Below are 22740 nucleotides of genomic sequence, written 5' to 3'. Positions count from 1 at the left end.
ATGTAGATTTTTGATAAATCATTTTATTAAATTTATAAAAGTTATCTTATTAGTTACGAGTATAAGCATAAAGATACTTTAATCAGTTTAATTATTCTTTTTATTTAAGTTTAAGGTATAGTGTATTATTAGGTGGAAATTCTAAACATCTGTGGGCAATCCATCTAGAAATTATTCGTAATTTTTAAGGAGTAATAGGAGTTAAACAATTTCTTATTTTAATAAAAAGGTGGATTGTAACACCAACAATTAAATTATATTCCATTTCATTAAAGAAAAACTATTTTAACTCTATAAAGTATAAGCATAAACTCTTAAATTAGTCTTGCACCTAATTACAAAATACAAACCATACATTTATAAGTTGTAGAATACACCCAAAATCCAAAAATAAAATATGTCCCATATTGTAATGTAATGTAATAAAAAGTTATAAAGTAGCAATCCATATTCTATATTCCCCCTTTTTAATATGCTACTTTTTTATTAAAAAAAACAAAAGACAAAGAATTCAGTGTAACAAGTAAAAACAGTGAAAAAAACAAAACCAATATTAATTGAGTCACAATTTCAGCTCTACTATTAAATTCTCTACTTCACCTAATCTCTCCCTACTCACACAAACACATATACATACAACATATACATACAACTTACTATTTCAACTTCACCAGCTGAAATTACTCAATTCTAAACTCAACCCACATCTTAAAATCCTTTCAATTCCAATACCAAAAATTAATTTTAAAAATCTGGTAACAACAATAATATGGGAAATAAATTCAGCTGTAAAACAAAAAATAATATTGGGTCAAAAAGTAGTAGAAGATTTGGGGGTGGAAATAAGAAAAAGATACAAACAGATGAAGAAATATTACATATGCAAGCTTTATCGTTAGCTATTCAGCATCATCAACAATCTCAAAGATTTGAAAATGGTGGCTCAATGTCTCGCCGGATTGGATCCACTAGTTCCCGGCGCCGGAATAACCCAGTTTCCGATCAACCGTTGACTAATAATCCTAAACAGCAAAAACAGGTCTTTTTATAATTTCTTTTACTAAAGTTTGCTGCTTTTTTGGAATTTTGTTTGTGGTTTTTTATATTTGATTAAATTGGTGAAAAGGGTGTTGAAAAAAAGTGAAATTTGGTAATTTTTTTCATAACCATGTAAAAACAGGTTTCCTGAATCATGAAATTTAGTCAAAGTTTGTTGCTTTTTTGGTTTTTGTTTTGTGGGTTTTTTAGTTTGATTAATTTGGTGAAAAGGGGTGGTAAAAAAGGAGAGTTTTGGTAACTTTTTATTTGACACTAAACAGTGAAAAAATAGGTTTCTTGAATTTAAATTGTAAACTAAAGTTTGTTGCTTTTTGGTATTAAAGTTTTGTGGGTATAATATGATTAATTTGGTGAAAAGGGGTGTTAATTAAAAATTGAAATTTGATAACTTTCTTTTGATTTGGTTGCTGGGATTTCTTGATAGGCTAAAAAGGGTGATTTGTTGTGGAGTATGGTGATGATTATGTAGCTTTTTTGTAGCGTTGACTATTTCAGGATGTACCTTTTTAGGGATCTTAGGATTTATACAGTGGATTTGTTTTTTAAAGGAAACTTTTATAGATTTGCAGTGACACATTCATTTTTAGATTATAGTACTTAAAGTGATCAATGTTTACATGTTTTTTCATGATCTTATTGTATTTGCGTTATTTTTTAGATATCTTCGCTAGACGCTAGTGTTGATGTTTGTCAATTTGGAAGGAGTTGGGTAAGGGTGGGTATAAGTTTCTATATTATACAAGCGGAAGAATTTATAATAATTTCTATATGTTCCCCCCTAAGTAGATTTAGTTGCCCTGCTATTGGTTACGAGCATTCATGTGGATACTGTGGTGATTGGCAATGGCAACATTTACGACATGACATGATTCTATGGGTAGTTTGTGTGATAGTCACAAGCTTTCATTGTAAATATGGAGTTATATGTGGTTTTTCTGTGTTTCTCTATGAATATACGTGTATTATATATGGTCCTCGCCTTCATAAGTTGATATGTAGTGATTCCTGCAATCATACCTACACCAAAACTGTTGATGCATACACCAAAATATCTTCCTGCTTAATAAATATGATATAACACATTAAATGTATAGTTTTGGCGTCTACATCAACATTTTTGGTGTACGAGTCATCTCCTTTGAGTTAGCTCGTAAGCATATATGGCAATAAGCCAAGAAGACATTCCCATCATCCTTACATCATCTTGATATTACAATTATGAAGCTTTTGTGCACTATACTTGAACTTCCTGATGACAACGGTGCTTGTATTCGTGATTTGAAATTGGTGATATATTTATTTGACATGTAGTCTGAGTAAACTATTTTCATGTTATTTATGTTACAAAACAGTTGAAGATAATAACCAAAATCATATCTAATCTTAATGTTTTAGGTCCTAATTTAGGAATCAGATTATTATTTATGGCTAATGAGTTTCGTATCTGCAACATAACCGATTATGAATACTATCAATACCACTTATACTATTATCTCACAAGATATCTATCTGTTTTTCACAAGAATGTTCTTTTGGTAACGTTATGTACTAATATCTCAAATGCTAGAATCTGATCACCACAACTTTAACAACAAATTCACATCTTAACACTATCTACTGCTGCTCATTTTTTACAACTAGTTATTAGCACATTATCGCTCTCAAAATGCAAATCCAAACACCATCTAAAGTTGAATAATGTTTTCATTCAGTAGCCAACAGGGAAAGAATGGTTAACGGTGTTATCAGCGTGTTGTTCTTCTACTAATCCATTCTCTGACATTTTTTTCTAATTTTTTTTATATTCAGTCACTGGAATTCTTGGAAAATTTGGAAACCAAGAAGGTTGTATTGATACATGGAGAAGGATTCGGAGCATGGTGTTGGTACAAAACTATTGCTTTGTTAGAGGAGTCGGGAATGGTTCCAACTGCCTTAGATCTTACTGGATCTGGTATTGATTTGAAGGACACCAACCACATCACCACATTGGAAGACTATTCGAAGCCACTGACCGATTACTTGCAAAACCTACCAGAAGATGAAAAGGTAATATATATTTCTCTCTTTATGTTGATGATCATAGGATTGTTCGTTTTGGTCTTGCAGATCAAATGGGTCTTATATAGTTTTTGAATTTTTTTAGGTAATCTTGGTTGGACACAGTATCGGAGGGGCTTGCGTTTCGTATGCATTGGAGCATTTTCAACAAAAGATTTCCAAAGCAGTCTTTTTATGTGGTACAATGGTAGCTGATGGGCAGAAGGCCTTTGACGTTTTTGCTGAACAGGTATTCAATTTATCCATATAACACATAATGTAGAGTTGGCAAAAATGAACAGGTTGTGTGATGGGTCAAAAGTAAAATGAGTGATTTAATACTGGTCAAAGCAGAGCAGGTCAATTGGGCTGACATGTAAACACTTTTTTTCTACATTTTAAAATGCATTATCTAAATTTTAAAAACTGTTATTCTACAGTTATAATCCAGTTTCCTTTTTATGGACCTATTTAGGTGGTTGTGTGAACTTAAATACAATCTTTCAACCCGTTGTTTTTCTATCTAGCTTATGATTTGATCCCCTTGAGATAAAAACTTACCCGATTAGCCAAGTTTATCTATCCATGAGTAAATGGTTGAAATTTCTATCTCTTGCTAACTTCTGTTAAACTGAAGCTGTAACTTACTTGTGGGATAATGGAATTCGTAGTGATTCTAGTTATTGCCATAATGCCGTTAAAAGGTTGCTTAAGCTCTAAGAAATGGATTTGAAGTTAAAACGTAGTTCATTTAACCTCAAACGTCATAGTCTGGGTCTTTATGGATGCAGAAAAACTTTAATTTTCATGCTTGATTAATCTTATACAAATTTTCTTTTCCCAGCTTGGATCTTCAGAACTCTTTATGAAGGAATCTAAGTTTCTAATACACGGAAATGGGAAAGACAATCCTGCAACTGGATTTATGTTCGAGAAGCAACAGATGCGTGGATTATATTTTAATCAGTCTCCAGCAAAGGTAGTTTTTCTTACTGCAGAATGCTATATTTTTCATTAAGTTACTTTACTGCCACCAATACATTTATGCATTTATCTAACGGCAACTATAGAGATTGGAATATAAACATTAGCAGGAACCCTCTAAAATGAAGTTGTTGAGAAACAGATTAATTCAATCAAGATAATTGTACAGTATAATCTTGAAATTCTCGTCCCATCTAGATCTCGGATGTAGATGTGACTAATATGATGTAAGTTCCACTCAATATGTATGTATTTGAAATTTGAATGTAGTGGTGTCTATCATTTCCACTCAACTAGTACAGACGTTCCTTGTAATTAGCAAATCCACAATCTTTGTGTTGTAAGTGTACATTAGGTCTTTCAGTTAATAGGCATTGGATGACCTGCGGTGTTTGCACGGAACAGTTCCACACAATAAATAGGGTCCACTAGTTGAACCACAACTTTAAACATGTTAAGCCAACTAGTAAAGGTGCAAAATGGGCCAGCTGGGTAACATGTTTACTTGGTTGTGGTTGAAATGGGTTATTTGTAACAAGTTTGGCTGGGTTGTGTTAACCCACATATATATTGTCCAAAGTTAATAAATAGTTCTACTAGCATAGTGCTTAGTGCATTAGGTTTTTATTACATAATTATATAGTGGTAATTTATTTTCTTAAACAAAATGATTAGGAGAATGTAAGCATTGAAAATATACTTCGGATGACTTTCACATGTTTGACTCGTTTTCCTGAAATATTTGATAAGTTTATCGATTCAAGCTATACAACCCGTTAAGGATAAACCCTAGTCCCTAACCCAAATCGGCCTATAAATATAAAATGGCATTGCATGCCACCTATAGTAGTAGCATCATATGAAATGTTGATTTTTTCATGACACTGGTTGTTGACTTATTGCAGGATATTGCTCTAGCTATGGTGTCTGTGAGACCCATTCCACTTGGACCAATAATGCAGAACCTCTCACTATCCAAAGAAAAATATGGAACAGGCCGCAGGTTCTACATTCAAACACTTGAAGATCACGCCCTTTCTCCAGATATTCAAGAAAAACTTGTGAGAGATAACCCACCCGAAGGCGTTTTCAAGATTAAAGGTAGTGACCATTGCCCGTTCTTCTCTAAGCCACAGTCATTACACAAAATTTTGCTAGAGATCGCACAAATCGCATAGCAAGACGGGATTCCTTTCAGTTGATATATTAAGGGTCTGTAATGTTAGAGATCACGATATTTTGTTTTGTTTTATATATATATTTATTTATATCTATGTCATTATCACAAAATGTTTAGAGAGTACATGTTAATTTGTTCATAATTTTTCTGGTTATAAACAAACATTGGTATAGCATCCGTTTCATTGCTCGAGTGTATGAGATTATAAATGATATACATCTTACATTCTCTAATATGTTTACATATATTTCTTAATAGTTCAAATTACAGCCAAAAGTAACACCATTCAAAAATTTTGATAATAAATGTATGATTGTAACATGGTACCAACAAATTATGATATGACAACAATACCCAATTCTGAGTTAATGCTGAGTTTATGATTCTTCTGCCCAAAAGTTTTTGTTTGACAACTAATCGACTTTCATTTTGAAAAATCCGCTAGTCTTCCTAACAAATGAAGTCAAAGATGTTTTAGTTACTGCAACAAACGTCAAATTCTCAGGCATGCTAGACGTATATGAAAATTTATCGAAATACTTCAAAACATTTACACAGATTGGCGTTTCACGTTATGATGATCTTCCAATTTCTTAGTTGATCAAGTGGTTTTACGTATTATGCTTGGTTAGTTAAATAATTCACAACTTATAAAATAATATACTGTCTTTTTTACATCACTTACATTTACATCAGTAGCATACACTACTCGCCTTCGCCACTACCGTTGCAAGTCGAGCCGCCACCCGTCATCGCTGCCGTCATCACAACTAGTCGCTGCTGCCACCACCGAACCATCATCGCTTTGCACGGGTTCCCTTTAGTTTAGATATTATGAGATTAGATTAGACATGTCTCAAGTTTCACTAATTTGTTTTTCTAGATAGACTTGTCATTATGTATTTGTTCGAAGATGTCTTAAAATTCGAATTTTAAAAACTTACACATTACCTGAAATGATATTTTAAGATATACTGTTTTTCACGGGTTATGAATTCTAATAGCGTCTATGACGATGTATGAAGCAGTTTAGATGTAAACAACTTTACTTCTATATAAAATGTAAAGTTCGAACTTTTAACTTCTGTCCCTGTAAATAAAAATGAAAACTAATTGATACAAGTCTTGTTATTTTACATACTTAAATATGATTATTGATCAAATGCATAATTAACTAGGATTTATGTTCACATATGAATAACACATTTTAAATACAAACTCACATCTAGTCATCTAGATAATTTCTCTTTTTTCCAAGAAAAATAAATAGATTTAAATAATAAAATAGAGAAAGACCCAATTAACTAATCTTCACACATTTGTATAGGCCCATATTGCAAACAAGACAATAACCCAAAGGGCCTGGTTTTACTTATTACTAGGGTTTTATGTGAATGTCTCTGTATTCCGTTAATTATCTGTTGTTTACATTATCAATGTGCATATGTAAACAGTTGATGTGTTGAGTTAATATCACTGTATTTATCTGCAGCTCTGCCACTAACCGGTTGATCACCTCCAAAGATCATGCTTCAGTTCAAATTAATGTTGGTCATTTGGATGAATCTGGGCGATACACTGGGCCGTTCTCTACCTTTGCTCTATGTGGTTTTGTGAGAGCTCAGGTTAGTATCTTCGTCTTTTCTTTGACAGAACGCGTGTAATAGTAGTTAATTCTCTTGTTTTTGATAGAGTGTAGAGTTGATCATATATGCTACTTAGTATGGGTAGCAAGATGTTGGGTTTTCTAGGTTGCGCAAGGAGTTTAACGGTTTGTGTTGTATGTATTTTTTCTCTTATGAGCTGTAAATGTTATCTGTGTTGTTTATTTACTTTGTATAAAAAAGTCTATGCCTTAAGTATGATTCAAAATACTACAATATTACAATGTCAATATAGAAATTTAGAATTAAAATGACGGAACACATATAAAAGTAGTTAATCTTTTCGTTTTTGATAGTGTAGAGTTGATCAGATATGCTACTTAGTATGGGTAACAAGATGTTGAGTTATTTAGGTTGCGCAAGCGATTTGTTTTGAAACGGTTTGTGTTATATGTGTTTTTTGTTTGTCAACTTGTTAATGTTATCTCTGCTGTTTATTTACTTTGTTTAAAAAGGTCTATACCATAAATATGATAAAAAAAATTACAATAATGTCACAATGTTAATTTAAATGTTAAATTGATTAAGAAGCTAACTGTCAAGACTTAAGAGTAGACTTTGGATCACGATTAACCTGTTTAACCCAGCTCATGTCGATACTTTATGGTAAATTGGTTAGTTTTTTTACTTTGATCATGTCACTCTTTTTAGTATCTGGTTCATATGTTATTATCTTTACGATACTAATTTCAGTTTATGCTAACCTCGGTGCAGGGTGATGCTGACAGTGCACTTGATAGGCTGTGGCAAAAGAAGAAAACTGAGGCGCGCCAATAGATTTTGCTGGATTGTGTTCTACGGAAGACCATCTTAATCCAAGACAATGTTGAAATTTATGTGGTGAATTTCTTTCTGTCATATTTCTAGAGATGGTTTTATTACTATTTGGGATTGTAAAATGGTGCATCAATTTTCAATCGTATCGGTTAGTTTGTGAGCAACCGTAAAGTCTTTTTTAATGCTTTGTTTTGAGCTTTGATGTTTTAAGATGCATTATGATGATTAAAGCATGAGGGTAGTATATTTGCTATTTTTGCTTGATAACTGCAATGAGATGTGCTGACAAAACTACGGCATTAATGTTAATGGGATTGTTGTCACAACTCTTACCAGACAGGAAAATGGGTCATTAGAAGTTGGAGGTAAAATGATATGGGTTTCGATCAAAATAATTGGTTGTCGTTCAACGTTTGTTTAGAACATTCTAATTAGAAAGCAATTGATTTGAGACCACTTATATGCAAAAGTCAATCAATTTGTGTTGTATGTTATTTAATGTGGATCGTAGGCTATGTCACAAGTCCATTCCTGATTTCAGATTGTTTGGCTTTCTTCTTTTTCTTGATTTCATTGAATCTACACCAAACTCCATGCATTTCGATATATACACTATCTGTTCTACAAAAGAGGATCAAGCACATTTACACAAATCCTTCTTGTAATTTATTTTTGAATTTATTAATTCTATCCCACAATTTACAAGAATTTTTCTTATAATTGTCATTTTTTCGAAGTCATTGCTATGGTACATCAAATGACCAAAGTACTAACAATAATGTTAATGCAACGTAAAAAAAAAAAACACCCCCTGGCAACGGTAAAAGAACGGCCTTCGATGGACTTGACACCCACTGCAACATTCCACAAACGGAAAGGGTCCTAACCGACATCCGAACTTTTCAAGGTCCCGCATGATTTGTGAATATTTCATCCACATTTGGCGCTTTTCTCTGTTCCTCGCCTCAATAAATGTTAGTGTAACTTAATACTTTCTTGTTTGTTACAAAGAGCCTAACCTCTGGAGGAAAAATAGTCTTTCCAAATTCCAACGGACCTTGAATTTTCTCGATGGGATCTCTGTAGCTCCAGATGTTTTTCGGAATCGAAATCGTTATTTGTCAAATAACAAATAACTAAGATTTCAAACAATAGATTAAATGAGTATTAAAATAGCGAAAGGCCCAATTAAATAAGTCATATAGGCCCATATTTCAAACAATAGCCCAAAGAGCAAGGTTTTACTTTTTAGGGTTTACGTGTATCTCTCTCTATTTTCATACGCCTCCTCATTGCAGAACGCACGAGCAGCTCTCAGCCATTCTAAAACATTTTCTTAGGTTTGTTTTCTGTTCCTTAAAACCCCCTTTTTTTACATAAATAAATAAACCATATTTTAATGTATGTATATGTTATGGTTTTGTTTTTTTTTCTTGATTAGTTAATGTAGCTTAACCCTAAATTCTCAATAAAAAAGGTTTTTAAAAATATTGTGAAATGGTCTGTTTTTTTGATCATATTGTGAATAAAATGTTGTTTTAAAATATTAGTAATCTATTTGTTTGATATCATCATATATTTATTTGTTTTTGTAATAAAATTTTAATTATTGTTTGAGGTGTTATATATATATATATTGTACACAATTGTGATTATGTTTTAGTTAATATGCTTCTTCTTTTTTTTTTTCATCCATTTAAGTTTGTTAATTACTTGATTGATACTATATATTATGTTTTGGGTGATCATATATTTGTTAGTGCCAAGTTTTTTTATTTTGAATATTTGCCATAACATCACATTTTTTTGGGTTTTTTTTGTTTTACAGTATTTGTTATTTGAAAAATCAGCAAACATGCAGAATGAGGAAGGACAAAATATGGACTTGTATATCCCCAGAAAGTGGTATGTTTGTTTTAGTTTTAGTTTTTTTTTTTTGTAAGTTTTATATAGCTTTTATGACTTAATTTGTTTTAAATAAGCTAAGTTAGGTGTTTGGGTGAGCTTTTAAGCTTATATGTTGGCTGTTTTTGATTACTTTATGATGCTTTTTTAGCTTCTATTGCAATATTGAAGGGATTTCCTTTGAAAGCTTCATATAGAATATAAGCTAAGCCAAACACACATACAATAGTTTTAAACTTGTGTTATATATGTAACAACATGTTTAGGTTAATAGGTTGATAAAGTATTGGTCTATTAATATGCAGCTCTGCCACTAACCGGTTGATCACCTCCAAAGATCATGCTTCCGTTCAAATTAATGTTGGTCATTTGGATGAATCTGGGCGATACACTGGGCAGTTCTCTACCTTTGCTCTATGTGGTTTTGTGAGAGCTCAGGTTAGTATCATCGCCTTTTTTTTAACAGAACGCGTGCAATAGTAGTTAATAATCTTGTTTCAGATGGTGTAGAGTTTACAACATATGCTACTTAGTATAGGTACCAAGATGTTTGGTTGCTTAGGTGGCGCAAGGGGTTTGGTTTGAAATGGTTTGTGTTATATGTATTTTTTGTTTGTCGACTTGTTAATGTTATCTATGCTGTTTATTTACTTCGTATAAAAAAGGGTCATACCGTAAATACGTTTCATAATACAATACATCACTTTTTTAGTTCATGTTTTAAATTTTAAAATTGATTAAGAAGCTAACTCGTAAAAAGTAGATTATATATGACTGTTACTTGACACTTTTTTGTAATTTGGTGAGTTTTCACACTTCTGCCAGTTAGTATCTGCTTCATTTGTTATTATCTTTACATACAATGAGAGTAGAGAGCGGTACTGATTCTAGTTTTTGATAAGAGTGTAGAGTTGATCAGATATGCTACTTAGTATAGGTAACAAGATGTTGGGTTGTTTAGGTTGTGCAAGGGGTTTGGTTTGAAACGGTTTGTGTAATATGTATGTTTTGTTTGGCGACTTGTTAATGTTATCTGCTTTATTATAACAATGATAGTTTAAGTTTTAAAATTGAAATAGATTAAGAAGCTAACTCGTTGGATGGCTGTTAACCTGTCTAACACAGTTCAAGTCGACACTTTTTTGTAAATTGGTTAGGGTTGCCACTTCTGCCGCTTAGTATCTGCTTCACTTGTTATTATTTTTAAATTCAATGGAAATAGAGATGGGTACTGATTTTAGTTTGTGCGAACCTTTGTGTAGGGTGATGCCGACAGTGCACTTGATAGGCTGTGGCAAAAGAAGAAGGTTGAGGCCCGCCAGTAGATTCTACCAGATTGTGTTCTTTGGAAAGCCTTTCCAATTTGGGACAATGTTGAATGTTACTTGGTGAATTTCTTCCTGTCATCTTTCTTGACATGGTTTAATTTCTATCTGGGATTGTAAAATGGTGCATCTAAATTTGAACCGTATCGATTTAGATATTTTGTGAGCAACCTTAAAGTTTTCTTAAATGCTTTGTTTTTAGCTCCAACGTTTTTAAATGCCATGGGATGATTAAACTACACAGAACTGCTGAGGTATATATATATATATATACATACTATTTTCGCTTGATAACTGCAATAGATGTGTTTATAAGCCCTGAGATGTGTTATTTTCAATCGAAAAGCTTTTCAACATAAAATGTATTGACTAAATGGGATTCATAACTGCTATCAGACTATGGAAATGGTTCATCAGAAGTTTGAGTTGAAATGATTTGGGTCTCGGTTAGTATACATTTTAGTATCCTTTAAAACGTCCCTGTTCCTAAGAATTTTGATTTCGTTTCTTAATTTTATTCTTTTGATTTTACCAATTTTCATTGTTTTATGGTTAGGTTGATTTTTCAAGACATTTATTTAAAAAGATTGATCATTTCCCTTCCTTAAATGCTTATTTTAGGACTAGGTATCATTTGTCTTCTCTAAATAAGACAAGTTCTGTTTGAGTGGTTAAACAAACTTTAATATTGAGGTTATGTGATGTGAAAAAGTCAATCAACTTGTGTTATTTAAAATGAATCGCACTAAAATAAAAGGTTAAGTGTCACAAGTCCATTGCTAATTTCATATTGTTTGACTCTCTACCTTTCCTTGACTTTTATGCGCGATCTTTAATAACCACTGTTAACATCTTTGACTTCAATGCATACTGTACCGACTTGATTGAATCTACACCAAAATGATTCTTAATTTTGCATGCATTTCGACATAAACTATTTATGTAGAAACGTCTAGAAAAGAGGACTATGTACATTTACACGAATCCTTCTTGTAATATATATATTTTTTCATGTATTTTTATTAGATATTGTATGGTTTTCGATATAAACTATTTTCGTCATAAGAAATTACTTGATTAGAGCTTTACATTAGCTCATAAAGTGTTCTTTTGATCATATGTGATATACAACTATTTTGAACCTTTTGGTTTAATAAACGTGCTTTTTGACATATTATTATCCACCAAACCCCAAATTTGACTTTAAGTCATAAATCAATCTTCTTTGTGTAGTTTTAAACTTTTCAAAATCACAAGCACAAAGAGCTAAACATTATTTTATGCATTTGATGAAAGGGTTAACATCGGTGCTTTTAACCACATCATACATCTTTGCAACTATCTCAAAATGGTTTTAAAAAGCTTACAACTCTACCCTTCAAATTATATACATAAACACAATTAAGCCTCATGCTCCTATTTGAAATTCTATGTTTTTTTGGTTCATGTAGTTTTATATAGCTATTACTATATACAGTTACTAAGATGATCGTACATCCGTAGATGTCTTAATCCCATATATGACGAGTTGTTATCGTGACTGCTGAAAATTATAACCGTGCCCACAAGGCCACAACGCGTAACAAGAGGTGCAACTCGTCGCCTGGTGGGGCCCATTACCGTACTAGTGATAGTACGAAAGCCAGATAACTTGTATACGTGTCCGTTTAACCTTGACGAATGTCTTATTTGATGCCATGGTGTATGATTGTTCGTCTCGAATAGAATGAAGTTGCTTGAGTTCTCAAGTCATGTCTAGTGTTGTCACATTTCTCCGCGTGGTCCTGTACTCTAGTATCATACAATAGACAAGTTGTTTTGTATATGTGATTAATGTAGTAGAAACAAATACTATATCAAGAATACAAGATATCAAAGATAACAAATCATACCACATTATATCACAAATTCACAATCTATGAAACTTAAACATAACAGAAATAGAATACAACTTTGTTATATTTGGGCTTTTGTGGGGTATTTTTTGTGTTATTTGACTTCTTCTGTAGATCGTGCTTTATAAACCCACATTTGACTTTAAGTTCATAACAATTATTTGTTTTTGTTTTTTTTTTTTCAAATAAGACATCAAAGTTCACACTCATCTGATTGCTTCAAATAATTCTGAAACTAAAAACTTTAACCCAAATCGGCCTATAAATATAAAATGGCATTGCATGCCACCTATAGTAGTAGCATCATATGAAATGTTGATTTTTTCATGACACTGGTTGTTGACTTATTGCAGGATATTGCTCTAGCTATGGTGTCTGTGAGACCCATCCCACTTGGACCAATAATGCAGAACCTCTCACTATCCAAAGAAAAATATGGAACATGCCGCAGGTTCTACATTCAAACACTTGAAGATCACGCCCTTTCTCCAGACATTCAAGAAAAACTTGTGAGAGATAACCCACCCGAAGGCGTTTTCAAGATTAAAGGTAGTGACCATTGCCCGTTCTTCTCTAAGCCACAGTCATTACACAAAATTTTGCTAGAGATCGCACAAATCGCATAGCAAGACGGGATTCCTTTGAGTTGATATATTAAGGTTCTGTAATGTTAGAAATCACGATATTTTGTTTTGTTTTATATATATATATTTAGTTATATCTATGTCATTATCACAAAATGTTTAGAGAGTACATGTTAATTTGTCAATAGTTTTTCTGGTTATAAACAAACATTGGTATAGCATCCGTTTCATTGCCCGAGTGTATGAGATTATAAATGATATACATCTTACATTCCCTAATATGTTTACATATATTCCTTAATAGTTCAAATTACAGCCAAAAGTAACACTATTCAAAAATTTTGATAATAAATGTATGATTGTTACATGGTACCAACAAATTATGATACGACAACAATACTCAATTCTGAGTTAATGCTGAGTTTATGATTCTTCCGCCCAAAAGTTTTTGTTTGACAACTAATCGACTTTCATTTTGAAAAATCCGCTAGTCTTCCTAACAAATGAAGTCAAAGATGTTTTAGTTACTGCAACAAACGTCAAATTCTCAGGCATGCTAGACGTATATGAAAATTTATCGAAATACTTCAAAACATTTACACAGATTGGCGTTTCACGTTGTGATGATCTTCCAATTTCTTAGTAGATCAAGTGGTTTTACGTATTATGCTTGGTTAGTTAGATAATTCACAACTTATAAAATAATACACTGTCTTTTTTACATCACTAACATTTATATCAATAGCATACACTACGCGCCTTCGCCACCACCGTCGCAAGTCGAGCCACCACCCGTCATCGCTCCCGTCATCACTACTAGTCGCTGCTGCCACCACCGAACCATCGTCGCTTTGCGCGGGTTCCCTTTAGTTTAGATATTATGAGATTAGATTAGACATGTTTCAAGCAGTTTGACTAATTTGTTTTTCTAGATAGACTTGTCATTATGTATTTGTTCGAAGATATCTTAAAATTCGAATTTTAAAAACTTACACATTACCTGAAATGATATTTTAAGATATACTGTTTTTTACGGGTTAGGAATTCTAATACCGTTCATGACGGTGTATGAAGCAGGTTCAGATGTAAAGAACTTTACTTCTATATAAAATGCAAAGATCGAACATTTAACTTCAGTCCTTGTAGATAAAAATGAAAACTAATTGATACAAGTCTTGTTATTTTACATACTTAAATATGATTATTGATCAAATGCATAATTAACTAGGATTTATTTTCACATATGAATAACACATTTTAAATACAAACTCACATCTAGTCATCTAGATAATTTCTTTTTTTTTCAAGAAAAATAAATAGATTTAAATAATAAAATAGAGAAAGGCCCAATTAACTAATCTTCACACATTTGTATAGGCCCATATTGCAAACAAGACAACAACTCAAAGGGCCTGGTTTTACTCTTTACTAGGGTTTTATGTGAATGTCTTTGTATTCCATTTTCTATACGCCTCATTGCAGTCAACGCAGCAGCAGCTCTCAGACATTCTAAAACATTATCTTAGGGTTTTTTTCCTGTTAATTAAACACCCCCCTTTTTTACACAACTAAATCATATGTTGATGTATATATATGTTATGGTTTTGTTTTGTTTTTTTTCTTGAGTAATTAATGTAATATGGTTGTGTTTTGTTTTTTTTCTTGAGTAATTAATGTAATTTCATTTAAAAACTAATGTGAATATGTGGGTTCTTAACAAGATTGTAAAATGCTTTTTTGATTACTATTTTAGGTGATCATATTGTGAATAAAATGTTGTTTTAAATTCTATTTGTTTGATATCATCATATATTTATTAGTTTTTGTAATGAAATTTCAGTTTTACGAATTATTGTTTGAGGTTATATTGAACACACTTTTGAATATATTTAACTATTTTTTTTTAAGTGCCGTTCTAAAAAAAAAGAAGTTTTTTAAGTACTTGATGATATTATATTTTTAGTTTTGGCCTTTTGGGTGATCATATTTTTTTAATTTTCTATGTTGGATATTATCATATATTTATTAGCTTTTGTAATGGAATTTCAGTTCTAGTAATTATTGTTTGAGGTTATATCGAACACAATTGTGTTTATTTTTTTAGTTAATCTTTTTTTTTTTTTTTATCAATTTACTTTATAAAATAGGAGCACTTGATTGATACTATATTTCATGTTTTGGGTGATCATATATTTGTTAGTGCCAAAATTTTTATTTTTTTTTAATGGTTGCCACATCATATTTTTTTGGTTTTTTGTTTCACAGTATTTGTTATTCAAAAAATCCGTAAACATGCAGAATGAGGAAGGACTAAACATGGACTTGTATATCCCCAGAAAGTAGTATATGCCGTTAATTATCTGTTGTTTACATTATCAATGTACATATATAAACAGTTGATGTGTTGAGTTAATATCACTGTATTTATCTACAGCTCTGCCACTAACCGGTTGATCACCTCCAAAGATCATGCTTCAGTTCAAATTAATGTTGGTCATTTGGACGAATCTGGGCGATACACTGGGCAGTTCTCTACCTTTGCTCTATGTGGTTTTGTGAGAGTTCAGGTTCGTATCTTCGTCTTTTCTTTGACAGAACGCGTCTAATAGTAGTTAATTCTCCTGCTTTTGATAGAGTGTAGAGTTGATCATATATGCTACTTAGTATGGGTAGCAAGATGTTGGGTTTTCTAGGTTGCGCAAGGGGTTTAACGGTTTGTGTTGTATGTATTCTTTTGCTTTCGAGTTGTAAATGTTATTTGTGTTGTTTATTTACTTTTTATAAAAAAGTCTATGCCTTTAGTAGAATTCAAAATAAAACATTATTGCAATGTCAATATAGAAATTTTAGAATTAATTCGACGGAATGCATATAATAGTAGTTAATTCTTTCGTCTTTGATATTGTAATGCTACTTAGTATGGGTAACAAGATTTTGGGTTGTTTAGGTTACGCAAGGGTTTGGTTTGAAACAGTTTGTGTTATATATGTTTTATGTTTGTCAGCTTGTTAATGTTATCTTTGCTGTTTATTTACTTTGTGTAAAAAGGTCTATACGTTTTATATGTACAAAATGCAATAATGTTACAATGTTAATTTAAATAAATTGATTAAGAAGCTAATTTGTAAAGAGTAGACTTTGGGTCACTATTAACCTGTTTAACCCAGTTAATGTCGATACTTTATGCTAATTTGGTTAGTTTTTAACGCAGATCATGTCACTCTTTGAGGTCGTAATCTCAAGTTCTGACACGACTAAAGATATGGAAACACCCAATAACAACATTCGTAATTCCCCACAAGAAATATCACCAGAATATGTTCTAAAACATTATGATGTATTAAGCACCTTGATGAATGATTGTACACGACAAAGAAGACAAGGACAACCTATAAGGTTGGATTTCTCGAATGAAGGATTTGCAGTAGGACAAAGCAGAACCAACGAGTACGAAGTAGTGGGAAGTGGACCTCAACTCTCTAGTGGTGGGCAAACTCAACTTTCGTAGCACCACTAACCCACAGTTATACAGATCCTATCAGTATGTCTTTTATGCCTTTCCACATTACACCCAATAATAGCTACATGTATGCAAGAGGTCCAGAGGGACCTATCCCGACAACGGGGTACCGTCCCCAGTTCCAGCATACCAATGCAGCGTATTACACTATGCCTAATGTCGAGAGTGAAGAACTAGCACGCCCATATCGCCCTTTTGTTGCCTCAAAGTTTACAAGGAGGATTGCTACATTCAAGTTCCCACCAAAAGTGAGAATGCTTCCCAATGTGAAAATGTATAATGGAACAACTGATCCAGATGATCATGTTGGTTTGTTCGCTGGGGCAGCCGAGGTGGAGCAGTGGTCCATGCCTGTGTGGTGCCACATGTTTGTTCAGACATTGACCGGTGCAGCAAGAGTATAGTATGATAGCTTACCAGAAAGAAGCATTGACAACTTTGAAGAAATTCGGTTAAAATTCATGACCAACTTCATGCAGCAAAAAAGATATACTCGAGGCCCAATAGAAGTTCACAACATCATACAAAGGGAGAATGAAAGTTTAAGGGCGTTCATGGAAAGATACAACACTGAAAGCTTACAAATATTGGGAGCAGATGAGACAATGCGAGTCTCTGGCATCAAGTCAAAGCAGTTGGTGGAAAGATTAAATGCCAACATTCCAAAAACGGTCCAAGAAATGATGGAAGTGGCCAATGCATTCATACGAGGCAAAGAACCATCAGCCAGGTTGGATGGACCAGCTCAAAAGAGACAACCGTTTAGGCGAGGGGGTAACACAAGTTGGCGTCCTAACCCCCGCAAGGTGTTCAGCCCTCACGGAAGTGAAAAAAGGAGCAACGATATTAGGCCAGGAGAATACAGACCAAGAACCCCATATGCTCTGGTTAACTCAAAGAAATATGAAGTCTTCACCGCATTAACAAAAACCCCATCAGAACTTCTTGCAACTGAAAATGCTAGATTTTCATTAGTTGCCCCATCGCCTATGATAGGAAATCCAGAAAAGAGAAACGCGAATAGGTTTTCTAAGTTCCATAGAGATAAAAGGGCACTACACAAACGATTGCTACCAATTGAAGTGACAGATTGAAGAAGCAGTCAAGTCGGGCCAACTGGCTCATTTGGTTAAAGATATAAGAAACGGAGCAACAATTCACAAAAACCAGCCAAGAGATGATAGGACCAACAAAGGGAAAGGAAAAGAGGTACAGATAATAAGATTAACAAGGCAAGAGTATGGAAGTAGAGAAGAGGCAAGTGAAGCTTGGGCAAACTAGCCTATCACATTTGCACCCGCAAGTTTAGTCGTGCCTACGGCAGATCTAATGGTGATCCGAGGAATGATTGGAGACCAAGTAGTACATCGGATGTACATCGATGGAGGAAGCTCAGCAAAAGTAATATATGAGCACTGCTTCATACAGCTCCCCCAGAAGACAAGGGAACGGATGATCAGACCAACTGTTCCCCTTATTGGTTTTGCTAGGGAAGTGGTATGGCCATTGGGAGAAGTAAAGTTAGTGGTGACGTTGGGTGAATATCCATTTTCTAGAACAGTGATGATGGACTTAGTGGTTCGTTCCCCTTCCAGATACAACCTCATCATTGGAAGGCTGGGAATGTATCAACTTGGAGCAATTGCTTCAACGTTTCACGCTGAAATGAAATTCCCAACCAAAGCAGGCATCACAACTGTCAAAGCGGAAGTATCGAAGGTGAAAAAATGCCAACAGATTGCAGAATACACACAAAGAGAACTCATGAAAAAGAAGAACGAAGGCGATGAAGAAGTAATCATCAATCCAAGATATCCGGAGCAGCCGGTGACGATAGGAGGAGAACTATCAAATTTTGTCAAGAAAAAACTTATAACATTGCTCCGTTCCAACCTTGATATATTCACATGGACACCATCGGATATGGTAGGCATACCAAGGTGCATCATCGAACATCGTCTTAATATACATCCTAGCATAGAACCAAAAAGGCAAAAGAGAAGGGTAGTTGGTCCGGAAAGGACCAACGCTATGGATGAAGAGGTAAAGGCATTGGCTGAAGCAGGGATCCTGAGGGAAGTAAGATACCAAACTTGGATAGCAAATCCAGTAATGGTAAAGAAGTCAGATGGATCATGGCGTATGTGTGTAGACTACAAGGACCTCAATAAAGCGTGTCCGAAGGATTGCTATCCACTTCCAGAAATAGACTTAAAGGTAGATTCGCTTGTAGGATACAAGTGGAAGAGTTTCCTTGATGCATACAAGGGATACCACCAGATCCAAATGGTGGTTGAATACGAAGACAAGACAACATTTTACACCAACGAAGGCATATATTGCTATAAAAAAATGCCTTTCGGATTAAAGAATGCTGGAGCAACATACCAGCGATTGATCGATAGGGTGTTTAAAAGCCAAATTGGAAAGAACCTTGAAGCCTATGTAGATGATCCGGTGATAAAGAGCAAGGAAGAAATGGATGTGTTGAAAGATCTTAAAGAAACATTTCAAAGGTTGAGAAGTGTGAATATGAAATTGAATCCGAAGAACTGCTCCTTCAGCGTAACAAGAGGAAAGTTTTTAGGCCATATAGTGATGGAGGAAGGGTTGAATGCCGATCCGGACAAGGTGCAAGTGGTACGGAAGATGGCATCTCCAAAGTCTTTAAAAGACATACAACGCCTCAACGGGCGTTTGGCAGCACTAAGTAGATACTTGTCCGTGTCAGCGGAGCAATCATTACCTTTTTTCAAAATGATGAAGCAAAGCTTAGGTAAAAGCAAATTTGAATGGACAACCGAGGCTGAAGCAGCTTTCATTGAAATTAAGAAAAGGTTGGCCAACCTCCCCATGATTACTGCTCCGAAGGCAGGAGAAAAGTTGATGTTGTACCTATCGGCATCCACGGAAACAATAAGCTATGTTCTATTAGCTGAGCAAGTAAAGAAGCAGATTCCAATTTACTTTGTCAGTAGAACGTTACAAGGAGAAGATAGCGAGAAGGTTACGTAGATATTTTCAAGCTCACCCGATTGTCATCATGACTGACTTACCTATAAAGCAAGTGTTACATCGACCCGAAATTTCTGGAAGGCTTGCAAAATGGGCCATTGAATTGGGAGAGCACGAAATTGAGTACAAAACTCGAAGTAGCATGAAGGCACAAACATTGGCTAATTTTTTAGCAGAGATCCCACAAACCACAGAGATGACTCACTCGTCTTTGTCCTTAGAAAGCAGACTTGATAATGAACGAAAAAGAAAAAGGCAAACATCAAATATGGAGGTGTCGAAGGAGGCAAAGAAGATGAAAGAAGGAATGACAAAGAGGAGATGGAAACTTTACTCAGATGAAGCGTCAAGCGTGGAAGGTGTCGGTGCAAGGATGATGTTGATCAGCCCAGAGGGAGACGAACTAACTTACGCACTGCGTTTTAACTTCACAGTTACAAACAATGAAACAGAGTATGAAGCATTGCTATCAGGGCTTCGCATAGCGGAACAAATGAAAGTACCAGAGATTAAGGTGTATGTTGATTCGAAGCTAGTGGCGAATCAGATTAATGGGCTTTATGAAGCAAAAGATGAAAATATGCAGTTGTACTTAGAACAAGCCAGAGCCCTGATACGGCGATTCGAAAAGTTTTCAATAAAGCAGGTGCCTAGAAACAAGAACAAAAAAGCAGACGCCCTTAGTAAGCTTGCATCATTTACATTTGCACACCTCCAAAAAGATATCTTGGTAGAAGTATTGGATCAGAGCTCCATACGAGGAACAGAAGCAAACACGATAGTGCAAGAGGATGGACCAAGTTGGATGACACCAATAGAAGAGTATTTACTTGACAACAAGCTGCTGCAGGACAAGGAACAAGCAAGGAAAATCCGGATGAAAGCGCCAATGTATGTTATGCAAGGCAACGTGTATCGCAAAAGTTATTTGGGTCCGCTGCTTAGGTGTGTTGGTCTAATCCAAGCAAACTATGTGATTAGAGAGGTACATATGGGCTCCTGTGGGCTACATGCCGGGCCACGATCTGTGGTGGCAAAGATAGAGAATCTAGGCTACTACTGGCCAAGTATGTACAGAGATGTGGAACATGAAATACGCAAATGTGAAGCATGTCAGTTGCATGCATCAGTACCTCGAAAGCCGAAACAAAACTTAGTCCCGGTAACTTCCTCATGGCCCTTCTATAAATGGGGGATGGATATTGTTGGTACATTCCCAAAAGGAACCGGAGGAGCCAAGTTTTTAATCGTTGCAGTAGATTACTTCACCAAATGGGTGGAAGCAAAACCAGTGGCAAGGATCACCGGGGCACAAGTCAAAAAGTTTATATGGGAGCAAATAGTATGCAGATTCGGACTACCAGGGGTCATAGTGACAGATAATGGAAAGAAATTTGCTCATGATCCTTTCAAATCATGGTGCCAAGAACTAAAAGTAAAGCAAGTGTTTGCATCAGTAGCATACCCACAAAGTAATGGCCAAGTGGAGCGAATCAATAAGAGCATAGTGACAGGAATAAAGGAAAGGTTAGGAAGAAAAGGTGATGATTGGGTTGACCAATTGTCTCATGTTTTATGGGCACATAGGACAATGGAAAAAACAAGCAATGGCATGACTCCTTTCAGTCTGACGTATGGGACAGAAGCAGTTATACCAGCTGAAATTGGAATGCCAACGTTCCGAATGGAGGAGATGGATGAGGAAACGAATGAGCAGGAGCTAAAATTGAACTTGAACCTTGTTGAGGAAAGAAGGGAGATAGCGGCAATAAGAGGGGCCAAATACAAAAAAGAGTTGGAAAAGTATTACAACAAAAGGGTGAAACCGTGTTGGTTTAAGGTAAGAGATTACGTGCTCCGGAACAACAAAGCAAGCAAGATGCAGGACCAAGGAAAGATGGGCCCTTCTTGGGAAGGACCATATGAAATAACAAAAGCTCACCAAAACGGCTCATACGAGTTAGCTCACCTCGACGGGGAACCTGTTCCGCGACCATAAAATGGGATGCATCTTCGTAGGTACTATTTCTAGATTTATATATTATGTGAAATGGACATCGATATATGCTAGGAACTTTACTTGAATCTTTTGTAGTTTACAATAGCCGAGGCATTGCCTCATTCGATGCTCCTGTCGTATTAAGTAAACATCAATGTATGCTATAGTGCTTCATCTCAATCTTTTGTAACTTGTTATAGCCGAGGCACTGCCTCATTCGATGTTACTACTATGTATTTTCTGTTGAAGTAATGAAATGTTGCATGTTTAAGTATTCCAAATACACAATCATAGCCATTATGGAATTCAAAATTCCTTTGAAATTAAGCACATTTCTATAATGCTATATTGCATTTGGGTTAGACCGCCCCAATTCATGGTCTCATCCCATGGAGCCAGGTTGCTCCTAAGGGGATGGCGCAAGGTTGAGTGACCTCACAAATTAACTCCGGGTTCAGAGGAAACGTCCTCGAATCACGAAAAGAATAGGTTCCATGGAATAACAAAGTCGGGGGACGCCCTGGAAAGACAAATAATGAAATAAACAAGAAACGAGTCGTTTCAGCTTAGTAAGCGAAGCTTAGAACTTGTTATTAACATATGAAGAAACAAACAAGACATAAATGTAATACTTCATACCAAAAGTAGATGCAAATACAAGTGAAAGAGCAACATCCATGTGGTGCCAACAAGGGTTTACCATTCATAAGTTTAAACATAATAATAATAGTACGAGTAAAGAAAATGGATCATCCAAAAGCATGAGCAAAATACAGATCAAATAAACAAGAAA

The 22740-nt window shown here is 34.5% G+C and overlaps 2 protein-coding genes across 3 annotated transcripts; both read left to right on the top strand.

Moving 5' to 3' along the window:
- The first annotated feature begins 612 nt into the window (after positions 1 to 612).
- Positions 613 to 13692, top strand: LOC122606711 (putative methylesterase 12, chloroplastic). 2 transcript variants are annotated; one of them, XM_043779567.1, is made up of 5 exons: positions 613 to 1039; positions 2869 to 3108; positions 3206 to 3349; positions 3944 to 4078; positions 13183 to 13692. In XM_043779567.1, exons 1-5 carry the CDS (start codon positions 770 to 772, stop codon positions 13453 to 13455), a joined length of 1062 nt encoding a protein of 353 aa, XP_043635502.1. In that variant the 5' UTR covers positions 613 to 769; the 3' UTR covers positions 13456 to 13692. The 2 variants fall into 2 exon arrangements, with proteins under 2 accessions (XP_043635502.1, XP_043635501.1); XM_043779566.1 differs by lacking the exon at positions 13183 to 13692 and adding an exon at positions 4989 to 5496 and having other exon boundaries at positions 615 to 1039.
- Positions 8940 to 11122, top strand: LOC122606712 (40S ribosomal protein S21-2). Its single transcript, XM_043779568.1, has 4 exons — positions 8940 to 9044; positions 9533 to 9609; positions 9915 to 10047; positions 10872 to 11122. Exons 2-4 carry the CDS (start codon positions 9560 to 9562, stop codon positions 10932 to 10934), a joined length of 246 nt encoding a protein of 81 aa, XP_043635503.1. The 5' UTR covers positions 8940 to 9044; positions 9533 to 9559; the 3' UTR covers positions 10935 to 11122.
- Positions 13693 to 22740: the final 9048 nt, after the last annotated feature.

This window comes from Erigeron canadensis, chromosome 7, assembly GCF_010389155.1.
Source record: "Erigeron canadensis isolate Cc75 chromosome 7, C_canadensis_v1, whole genome shotgun sequence".
Classification (NCBI taxonomy): domain Eukaryota; kingdom Viridiplantae; phylum Streptophyta; class Magnoliopsida; order Asterales; family Asteraceae; genus Erigeron; species Erigeron canadensis.
Note: the sequence above shows the minus strand (reverse complement) of the source record. Positions and strands in the feature narration are given on the sequence as shown.